We start from the raw sequence: 12,102 nt of genomic DNA on the forward strand, positions 1-12,102 counted from the left end.
GATCGTTTAACTTCTAATAAAGAAGTTGTTCATCGTTCACTTGTTCTTTCCGGAAGTTTTCACCTATTGTTACGTTAATAAAGAATTACTAAACGATCGCATAGTAATTTTACTAAACGATTGTGTGCGATCGTGTATATAATTACTAAACGATTCTTTAATTTCCTTTAGATCAAGGGTTTGTTCTATAATTTTCCAGAGGTTGAGGGTTGAACCCTCGACCTCTTTCAAATTTTCTCATTTTCTCTTACAGATCTTCTTTAGTTTTCGACAAGTCGAGGGTTGAACCCTCGTCCTCTTCTCAATTTCCTTTAGGTCGAGGGTCAAACCCTCGATCTCTTCTTTAATTTTTGATTATTTTAAACTAAATCCCCGCCTCGAAATCTCCAAAACAACCATAGATTTCTAAATAGTTTTAAAACCACTATATTTCCCTAAATTATTTTCCTAATCACAATATTTAAAAAAAAAAAAAAAAAAAAAAAAAAAAAAAAAAAAAAAAAAAAAAAAAAAAAAAAAACTCCATCATATCATATCTATTTTTAAGGCCCAATTTCCATCCATTATTTTAAAAGTTAAATATAAATTCAAGACTAAGTTATGATGAGAAGAAAAGAACAAGCTTAAGTGGTAGGGTTCAAATTTCCTCTCCATTATATGTTTTACTAAAAAAAAAAAACAAATCATCCCTGGGCCATAATTAATGATTATGGCTTACTTTTTTTTTTATCTAATATATGATTTTTCCTTTTCTGTTATCCTCTCCAAATTTGGGTGCTCCATTAGATACATCAAACATAGTTTAATAAAATACTATCATGTAGCATTTTTATTTTTTTTGAAAGTATTTTTTTTATAATTTCTTTTTTATGTGATAGAGATGAGAAGCATAAGAGTTAAGTGTAATCAATTATTACCCTATAAAATTTGAAGTGCCTACAAAAGTATTAAAAAGGCTACTCCTAATCCTTATTCAATAAAAAATTAAAGTGACTACAAAAGTTTAAAAAAGGTAAATATATTTGAATAACATTTTTTTTTTGTGTTGTCGTTAATCAGTTGGGTATTATTAAAAGAGAAAAAAGTAAGTGGTAAAATGTGGTTTTCAATAAATATAAAATAGATAGAATTGAAAAACAACCCCTATGCAATTAAACCTTGAAGCTTTTCATTTTCTTCGTTCACTCCCAAATGTTACAATCGAGCAAGGTCTTAAATTGTTACGATCAATCTCAATTTATGACATCAATTTTCTTTTTTCTTGAATCAATTTGACAGGTCAGCTAATGAAAGGAAAAATAAAATAGTGATTAATACTCTAGTTTTTTAATCTAAGTAAAGTGTGCATTTTTATTTATTTTATTTATTTTTAGATTAAAAAAAGGTCAAATAAAGTAAGGGAATATTGAAAAAGGGAGAAGAGAAAAAAGAGGTAAAATAGATAAGTAAGACAATATGAACAGTTTCTGTTCATATATCAATAAGAGTATTTTTTAATTTTTTTTTTTTAAGTTTAAGTTTTTTTTAAAAATTTTTGAAGTTTAAGAGTATTGTTGACACAAAACACTAAGGTCTATTTGTTTTGCTCGAATTAAATGAGTTTGGAATGGAATATAATAAAAAAAACTCATTTTTGGATTGAACATTTTGGGTCCGATTTATAATACCAAATTCAATCCACTCTTTTAATTTCTAATAACCTGATTACAATTCAATCACCCGAACCGTCTTTAATGGTTTCCATCTAAAACTATATTTTCAACTCATTTTTAGAGTTTAAAGATATATTTGAAATGTTTAAAAGTTAGAGTATTTGACACAAAGTATAAAGTTCAGGGTTTGTATAATTAAAAAATCAAGGGCTTGATTGTAATAATTTTTATAGTAGAGGACTATTGTCGTAATTTTAGATATGATGTATCTAGATTCTTCTATAAGTACGTTATACACGTTAATGAGCTATTGGCAGAAATCAGAACGGATCGTTTATTTCAGAAAAGGAAAAAAAAAAAAAAAAAAAATCAGAATCAGAAGGGATCGTCTTCCTCATTCGCTGCTTTTTTCTTCTTTCTTCTTCTCCGTGATTCCGCCATGGCTTCCGATGAAATTTCCTTAAACGCAGCACCCTATTTCATAGTTTACAAAGACAGTCGAATCGACAGGCTCATCGGCAACGATATTGATCCTCCCGGTCTCGACCCCAACACCGGGGTCGAGTCAAAAGACGTCGACATCTCGCCGGAAGTCGCCGTTCGAGTTTACAGACCCAAATCCGCCGCCGGAAAACAAGAGAAGCTTCCTCTTCTCGTTTACTTCCACGGCGGTGGGTTCTGCATCGAAACGGCATTTTCCCCTTTCTACCACCAGCACATCAACGCCTGGGTAGCCGAAGGTAACATCGCCGCTGTCTCCGTCAATTACCGACGAGCACCGGAGTACCAGCTACCGATTCCTTTTGAAGATTCATGGGCCGCCATGAAATGGATCGCGGCCCACTCGGAGGGAAAAGGGCCGGATGAGTGGCTGAATGAAATCGCAGATCTGAACCAGGTATATCTGGCCGGAGATAGCGCTGGAGGGAATATTGCACACAGGATGGCGCTGCGGGTGGCGACGGAGGGGCTGGACGGAGTGAAGATCAAGGGATTGCAATTGATTCACCCACATTTTTGGGGGGGGAAATTGATCGGAGAAGAAAAGGAGTGGGATCCAAAGGACTTATTTGTAGTGGAGAATCTCTGGTTTGTAGTTTCGAAGGATATTAAGACGCTGGATCATCCGATTGTGAATCCAGAGCATGATCCGGATTTGGGGAAGCTTCCGGCGGAGAGAGTGGCGGTTTATGTGGCGGAGAAGGATAATCTGAAGGTGAGGGGACGGCATTACGCAGAATGTTTGAAGAAATCAGGATGGGGCGGCACCGTCGAGGTGGTGGAGACCGACGGCGAAGGCCATGTATTCCATTTGTTCAATCCGACCTGCGATATGGCGGGGGAACTGATCAAATGTCTGGCGGCGTTCATCAACAGCGGCCGCCATGGTTAATTGCTCTGACCTTCTTCGTCGTCGTCGGCCGGTTGAATTTAGTGTTGTCTTTAATGTCTTTTTCCCCCCCTCTTTTTTGGGGATTGGTTTTTAGTATGGGAGAAATAAAAGGATCGAATTCCTTCTATTTCTGAACTTTGTTTGGGGTTTTTTTTTTTTTTTTTTTACTTTGTTTTTAAGTGATAGTTGTGCTGAATTTTGGGTAAATCATCTTGTTCACACTTTTATAAATAAAATTTTATATGGTGTGATTGAATTATTGATTTTTAAAATGATCATTTTTTTTCTTTTCCTAAAAGGTAGGTACGTAATTAATTTAGCATCTGCTCTGCATCCATCTCTTGTGCTTCCACACCATTAAGATTATGGCAATTTAAAAAAAAAAACGTGTAGGTATATAGATAGAATTTTTTTCATATCATCTCCAAACAACTTGAAAACTTTTCTAGAGTCGGGCACAAACTCAAGTTGCTTTGATCTGCGACAATATTCAATTATAGAATAATAATAGTTATTAGTTTGTGATTTTTCTAAATTTTTCTTGTATGAATAAAAGAAATGAAAAATATGAAATAAGCCCCACCTAAGTATTTTCTATTTTGAACAGTGTGATTAATGTGTTACCTGTTAAATCAAATAATGTTGGAATTGCCGGTTTGAGATTTGTTAGAAACTTATTGGAGTCGTCAATAAAAAATGATTAGTGGAATCAAAGTTTTGTGGGATGCTCGATTTATTGAATGTAAAAAGTCAATGAAGGGACAAGAAATAAGGACCAGACCACAAATTGTACAAACCATTCACCAACGTGGTTTTGATTTTACTAATTCACATCCATAATCGTAACGAGATTTCTTTGATAGTGCTTATTGGGAATTAAATGAAATATCTGTCAATTAAATGAAATATAGATAATACTGTATTTTGAATAGTAACAAAATCTGGTATTTTGACAATAAAATTATTTATCTCTAAAATCATTTTGCTATTTTTTCAATTATGAAAATATTTTGTTAATTTTCAAAATAAAACGTTAAGGCTCCGTTTGATAACCATTTTGTTTTCTAAAATTAAGCCTATAGTAATTTAACATCTAAATTTCTTCCTTTATTATTAATTTTCACCAATAATTTAAAAAAAATGAAGCCAAATTTTGAGAACAAAAAAAAGTTGTCTTAAAAAAAAGTTGGTATTGTTTTTTGAATTTGGCTAAATTCAATCATTCTACTAAAAAATATACGAATAATTGTAAGAAATGTGGATAAAATAGATTTAATTTTTTTTAAAAAAAAAAATCAAATAGTTACTAAACTACTTTCTCATTCCATGTGTCAATCAAATTAAATTAAAAGAGTTTTCAAATGTATTTTTATTGTCCTTTTGTTGGGAAAGCATTGACAAAATTAGGGTAGTGGAATTGTATACCGGGTACACGATTTCCATGTCGCATACTCGTATATCCGGTACTGTTTAATCCCGTCAGCACCACATCGGCTGATTGGTTGACCGGTCAAGCAAACTCGTGTACCAGGTACACGATTTGCTTATAATTTTTTTTTTTTTTTTTTGTAAAGTTTGTTGACTATTTTTGTTTAATTGTTAAACTTAATTATATATTTAATTTACAATTAAAATATCTTGCACTCATATTTAAAAAAAAAAAAACCATGATATTAAAGAATATTTACAATTAGTTCTTTAATTTACAATTTGAAAATGATACAATGTGGGATTTAAAAACGACCCCCTGGCCCTTACCCCTCATGGGGTTGTCTTCGTGTCCCTCTAAATTAGCACCTTGTTGTCGCTGTCGTCTATGACGAATACGTCTTCGATTGGTATCAGCAACATGACCAATGTTTGTGACACATTGAAACCCAATTCTTGTAAGTTGTTCTGCACTGAATATGTTGAACATCACCGATAAATTATTTTGTACAATAAAATATATATATATATAATATTATATTAAACAATATTCATATCATATATATGGAAAATGTCTGATTTTAAATCTCTACCAGCAGTAATAGTAAGCGCCGTCAGGTGTGATAAATCGTCTCGTGATCGAATTGTACCAGAGAAAAGTAGTCGTCTGATACAGCTGGCCCATTTGTTAATTCTCCCTGTGCACAACGATCATTCGTCCATGCCAGTAGGATAAATATTCCTTCAACACTAGTCCTGTCGTGCTTACCTCTTAATCGATCTAGTGTAGTGCTGGAAGTGTATAGGACAATGAAGTTATCGTTTGTCGCAGACCGAACTACTCAGCACACGATCTGGATGATGCCACTCTACTGTATGAAAGCATATAAGAGGGTAAATAGTCAACCAGATGTCTTCACCATCACAACAATAATCAGGTAAGGATGACCAAATCTGTGTTATGACGTCCAAATAACCTGACAAAAAAAAAATAAGTATACATATAAAATGTTTTAAATATTCATTCATATACATATTTACTACCTGATTGTGCATCAGCATGTCAAATATTTTATGTGCACGAGCAACATATTTGCTGACTATTCAGAGGCAGCTAATACACCGCTCCATCTAAAATTATAAAAAAATACAATTAATTTATATTCTTACATAAAATGGTAACGAAATAATATATAAATGAAATAATACCTGACACTAAGTGGATGATGATCTAGGGTCTGTAGTTTGGACTTGTGGTGCTATAATTGGAAATCGATCATAAGCCCATACTTGTAATAGTATCAGTGGCCCCGCTATTTCCAACGCTTGTGCATTGGAAGCTCGACAAAGTTCTCTATACAACCATGCAAGACATGCACCACCCCACGGATACGTACCAGCGTGCTCGAAATCAAATAATAATTGGAGGAACATGAGATGCACTAAAGTATTTGACTTGTCAGCAAATAAAAATTCTCCAATAAGCTGCAGGATGTATGCTCGTGCGTACCTATGTACGCTGATATCGTTGGCATCGGGAGGTAATTCTGGAAACTGGGATGCCAATCAAGGGATACTCAATCTTGATCCCTTCAGATCCTCTGGTAGAATGCCTAAGAGCTCTTCACAAACGTTCTTCCAGTCATACTATAGTGAACCTGTCAATGGTTGCCCATCCACTCGTAACCTAAATTGTATGGCAACATCCTGCAGCGTAATCGTACATTCCCCACAAGGCAGGTGAAATGTGTGGGTCTCTAGTCTTAAGGTGCCAATCAAGTTGGATGAAACCAATTTGTGCAACCCAAAAAAACCTGCCTGCTGAACATATGGAATAATGCGGTGATCAAATGAGATAGTATGTTGTGCAGTCGCCTCCCTTCTCGACAACTAACACTATAGTGGAAGAACTATCCCATACTGTCTGTGAACTATGCGTGTTTTGTTGGTACAATTGTACAGGATTAGAAGAACCAGGCTCTATTACCTAAAAAGTTCAAATTACATTACATAATAAAATCCATGACATAAAAGATACATAAAAAGTATATAAAAAATACAATTACATAAAATAAATTTATTACATAAATTCATTATAAATACATAAAGAATACAAGTACATAAAATATACAATTACATGAAAAATATAAATACATAAAGAATACAATTACATGAAAAATATAAATACATAAAGAATACAAATACATGAAATATACAATTACATGAAAAACATAAATACATAAAGAATACAAGTATATAAAATATACAAGTAAAAAAAATACCCTCTCTTTCGGTAACTTATTCACGCAATGCCCACAACCAACTGGACGAATTCTCACCTTCTACGATAGAAGAAGCAAGGGGAAATATATGTCTGTTTGCATCAATAGATAAGATTGTCAATAATTTTCCTACTTTCCGTAGAGATGAGTTCCATCGATCTGGATTAATGGCCTACAATGGTTGAACCTTCTCGGACCAAAAGACCAAAAAACTCGTCCAAAAATAGTTGTACCTGGCACATCAGAGGGAAGGAAAAACTAATCTGTTCGTGTTCCGGAATTGTAATAAAAAAGAGCACTCAGCCAATACGGAAGCTCCGAATATGATTTCTCCCAATCGCCAAACACAGCAATCAACGCTTTTCTCTTGGCTTGCCACACCGTTTATAATTGACATTATAGGAATATTGTTTTTTAATGGCTTCTTGGAGTATGACCACGGGTACTCCAGGGTCAGCTCTAACCAAATTTTGAATTTTCGATACTCATGAAATTTGAATCAAGCTGTGAATGATCCTGTGTCAATTCTGAAAACAAACATGAGTGTTCTCCTTGAAGTTTTATAATTTCGAACATCCCATGAGTCTTGCGCCGACATGTCCGTAGCCTCCAAGCACAATTTTCACTCCATGATTTACATTTAACAAACCAAAGATCCTGATTTGACTCCACTACGACAATTTCATAGTGTTCTGTCACACAATATTTTTTTTACAGCAAGTTATAAATCTTCTTTGGTATTAAACAACATTCCTTTTTGTATTAAACTACAGTTATCTACTCCTACATTCTTATTTCCCAATTCTTATTTCTCAATCTATTTGGGTGAATATTTCCGATGGTACCAACTCAAGATCATGTTCACCACTGCTGTCGTTTTCAAATAATTCATCAACTTCAACGTAAATGTCACTATCTCCATCATTTCTAGGTTCAAGAATTTCAGGACGCATCGACATATTTATTATGATTTTTTCAACGGTTATGGTTGACAAAAAAATATGTTAATATGTCAACCCAACAAAATCCAATTTCTAAGTTTAACATATAAGATCTAAATATTATACATTTAAATCAGACCAAATCTAAGATTTATAAATTATATATTTAAATCAGACCAAACAAATAAAAAAAATATATAAGATCTAAGATTTAAGATCTACAAACATATACATATAAGATCAACATAGATATATTTCTAAGTTTAAATTTCAAACAAATAAAAATTTATAAGATCAGCCCAAAATCATACATAAACTAGATCAACCCAAAAACATACAAATAAAAAAATATAAGAATTTTATTGATCAACCCAAAAACATACATAATAAAAAAACATATATAAACTAGATCAGCCCAAACACATACAAAAACATACAGATCAACCCAAAAACATACATAAACTAAGAAAGAATTCCAAGATTTACCACATAAATATAAGATCAACCCAAACATACATATATTTCTAACTTTAAAATATATTGAAAAACAACTAGAGAAAGAAATATACCACAGAAGTGAGCAAAAATCGGCAGCCAAAGAGGTAGATTTCGGTGAGGAAAAAATAGAGAACTCGGTGAGGAAAATCGAGCAAAATCGGAATTTTGGAAGATTTTGATGAGGAAAATTGAGGATTCGTGAAATGGAGGCCTCAGTGAGGAAAATCAACAAGATTTTGGAAGGTAGAAAGAAAAATGGAGGAAAATGATCGAATTTATGGCGAAATCAGCAGAAATCAATGGAGAAGCCAACACGTTTCGGTGAGGAAGAAGAAGGGGCGGGCGGAGATTTTAATGCGAGGAAGTCGTGTATCGAGTACACGACTTAGGATAATCGTGTACCAGGTACACGATTTCCTCAGTCAAACCTGCATGACTGTCACGACAAATTGTGCGTGGCAGGTGGCCAAGTACTCGTGTACCCGATACACGATTTAGAGATTATCGTGTACCAGTACACGATTTAAAAACCTATTTTTGGAATACTTTCCCTCTAACCCTATTTTTGTCATTATTTATTAAAAAACATTATTTAAAAAAAATCCTCTATTTTTTATTTTTTGGTACAAACATCACTCTACTTTTTAGGGAAATAATCGATGGGGAAGATTTTTTTTTTTTTTTTTTTCTTTTGGTGGGATCCACTCCTATGATTGAATCTCTATTTAAGGCAAAGGAGGGTGTGGAAAAATTATATGATATACAAAACAAGAAAATGTTCCCCCATAAATCTGTTTCCGTCCCGTTTGACTCTTTTTTATTAATTACTATTATTTTTATGTTAGTATTATTGTTACAATTTTTTGTTATATTATTATTGTAATTATATATAATTTCAAGCTTTATAATTAAATTAAACTAAAAAAATTAAACAATGATAATTTTTCATGGAGAATTCAATTCCCACAAATTTTCATGTGGAATCCCCTAATTCTCATGAAGTTAAATGGAAAAATTTTGTAAGGACAGAGAGTAAAATAATTAGAAGGAGATCATAACGGAAAAATCGTATTTGGTGTTGTTCCGCCTCGTAAACATCTCTACTACTCAACTATCAAAATGTATAGAGATGGATTTGAGAAAGAGAATTCATGACTTTCTTACTTATGTAATATTATATTGGTTTTAATTTATCTTGCAATTTTCAGAATGACTGTTTTATACTTTAAATTTCGAATAGCTATTTTAGCAACTTATAATAAATATATTTGATATCCTTATTTGTTTTACTAGTTTTTATTTTTTTAAAATGCATGATATGAATTTTTTTTAGTTCACCCAAACTGAGATTTTTTTAAACCCTACCCGATTTAGGGTTAGCAGATAGGTTGTTATCTTAAGTACTAATTCCAGGTCTTGAACAATCGGGGCCCCGCATTCTCATGATAGAGAAAGGATTTGATTCATAGATGTTATGAATCAATATTGTTCATTAAAGGGTCAGTGGGAACTTAAGAAATAAGATGTATTCACAAGGGTAAAACAGTTATCTTGACTCAACTGTGATTACAAACAACCTGTGAAAGATCAACTTACTGATTATGGTTATTTAAGTGGACAAAATATATCTACAGTGAGGGGAGTTCAACTATGGGCTATAGTGGAGTGACCCACGAATGGGGGTTAGATCGGTCTAATGAGTTTAATCGATTAATCTCGGATCGTTGGAGCCCATGATCTGTAGGTCCGTGAGGTCCCCCTACTAACTCATAAATGGATAAGCTTTAGAGTAGCTTGATAAGTTAATTTGAAACGCTCAAATTAGAATTAAATAGAATAGGAGAATTTATATTTAAATATGATAGAAATATATGAAGGATTTGTGTAAAAATTAATTTAATATTTGATATTAAATTAATTAGAATTTTAAAAATTAATTTGAAATTGATTTTATAAAATTAATCAAATTTTCAGTTTTAAAATCAAAATTGATTTTGAAATCGGTTTTGATAAAAGAAAATTGAAAAGTTGAAAAATATGCACAAATGGAAAAATGAGTTTTTCCATTACCCATCTTCTACATGCTCACACAAACACCATTTCCTTTCCCTTCATTTATTCCAAGCACGAGCTCCAACTCATGCAGTATTCTTCTTTGCTTGTTCACTTGCAATAAATAAAGAAGAAATGAGTGAATTTGAGGCATGCATTCTAAAGAAATTTTAAAGAAAATTTCGACTGGAAGAAAGGTTCTTCAAGCAATGTGGTGCTATGAGCTTCTCCTTATTTATTCATTGCTTCAAACTGTTCTTGAGCCCCACAACTTGTTCTATAGCTCCAAGAGGATAATGGGGAAGACCTTGAGGTGGTTCACGGTGTTCTTTAGAGGAGACAATTGCTGTTGATCAAGATCTTTAAGAGTTCTACAAAGGCTATACTATAAACCCTCTTATATTTAGATGAGCATGCATTAGTTTATGCCAAAATTAGTGAATTTGAACGTTTATTGATCCTTGTTGCTTCTGCGGGATGTTGATACACTCTAACAATCTCATAGTCATAATAAACGACAATGGACAGGGGGATGCAGATCGACTTCAACATGGTAACATGTGAGAAAGTCTCCTCATAGTCGACTCCCTCCACCTGGGTATAACCCTTTGCCATAAGTCGAGCCTTGAAGGTTTGAACCTTTCCATCGGCACCCTGTTTCCTCTTGTAGATCCATTTACAACCTATAGGTATTACCCATTAGGCTGATCTACAAGATCCCATACTGAGTTGAAGTACATCGTCTCCATCTCGAGATCTCCATTGCCTTCTGATAAGACAACAGATCCTCAACGTCGCCATTGGCTACCATAGCCAGGATTTTCGTGAAACCAGATAATAAACGGATGGGTTCGCAACCCTCCCACTGTGTCGAGATTCCCTCAACTCTTGAGGTGGAACTGACCTACCAGATGACCTAGTTATTGATGATGCAAGCCCTTCAATAACTCTTGTTGAAGCTTCAGTAGTTTCGTTGGAAAGCTCATGTAACACGACCTTACTACGTGGACCGTGCTCCCTAATATGATCCTTCTCCAGGAAAGTAGCATTCGTGGAAACAAACACTCTGTTTGGGGTAGCCTACAAAGAGGCACAACCTCGACCGTGGTTCCAACTTCTTTGGATTAGCCTCAAGCACATGTGCTGGGCAACCCCATATGCGAAAGTGACGTAAACTATCTTTACCCCTATTCCACAACTTTATAGATGTTATCGCAACACTCTTGCAAGGAACACACTTGAGTATATATACTGCAGTCTCCACTATAAAACCCCAAAACAAGTCCAGTAAGGAAGCGTAACTCATCATCGAACGAACCATGTCCAACAAAGTTCTGTTTCTCCTCTCCGCTACACCATTCTGCTGAGGTGTGCCTGACACTGAGAGTTAGGAAACGGTTCCATGTTCTATCAAATAGACCTAGAACACTAAATTCAAAAACTCTCCACCTCGATCTGATCGAAGTGTCTTAATCCATCTATCCAATGCATTTTCAACTTCAACCTTGAACTCTCTGAGCTTTTCAAAGGATTCAGACTTCCATTGCATCAGATAAACATACCCATACCTAGAGCAATCATTAGTAAAACTAATAAAATACTCATAGCCTCTCCTGGCTTGCACATTCATAGGACCACAGAGGTCAGAATGCACTAACTCTAACGACTCTTTGGCTGGATAACCTTCTCCAGTAAAAGGTCTTTTAGTCATCTTACCTTCAAGGCAAGATTCGCACACCGATAAAGAATTTTCTTCTAACTCGCTTAGAAGTCTATTCTTCACCAACCTCTTAATCCTATTGAAATTTATATGCCCTAATCGAAGGTGCCAAAGTTGGGTATTTTCTTTTGGAAAA

At 34.0% G+C, this 12,102-nt stretch overlaps 1 protein-coding gene across 1 annotated transcript; it reads left to right on the forward strand.

Annotated features, from left to right (window-relative positions):
- Positions 1-1,954: 1,954 nt before the first annotated feature.
- Positions 1,955-3,301, forward strand: LOC120087595 (probable carboxylesterase 7). Its single transcript, XM_039044413.1, has one exon. The coding sequence runs from the start codon at positions 2,092-2,094 to the stop codon at positions 3,043-3,045; it is 954 nt and encodes a 317-aa protein (XP_038900341.1). The 5' UTR covers positions 1,955-2,091; the 3' UTR covers positions 3,046-3,301.
- The last annotated feature ends 8,801 nt before the right edge of the window (positions 3,302-12,102 follow it).

Source organism: Benincasa hispida, chromosome 10 (genome assembly GCF_009727055.1).
Source record: "Benincasa hispida cultivar B227 chromosome 10, ASM972705v1, whole genome shotgun sequence".
Classification (NCBI taxonomy): domain Eukaryota; kingdom Viridiplantae; phylum Streptophyta; class Magnoliopsida; order Cucurbitales; family Cucurbitaceae; genus Benincasa; species Benincasa hispida.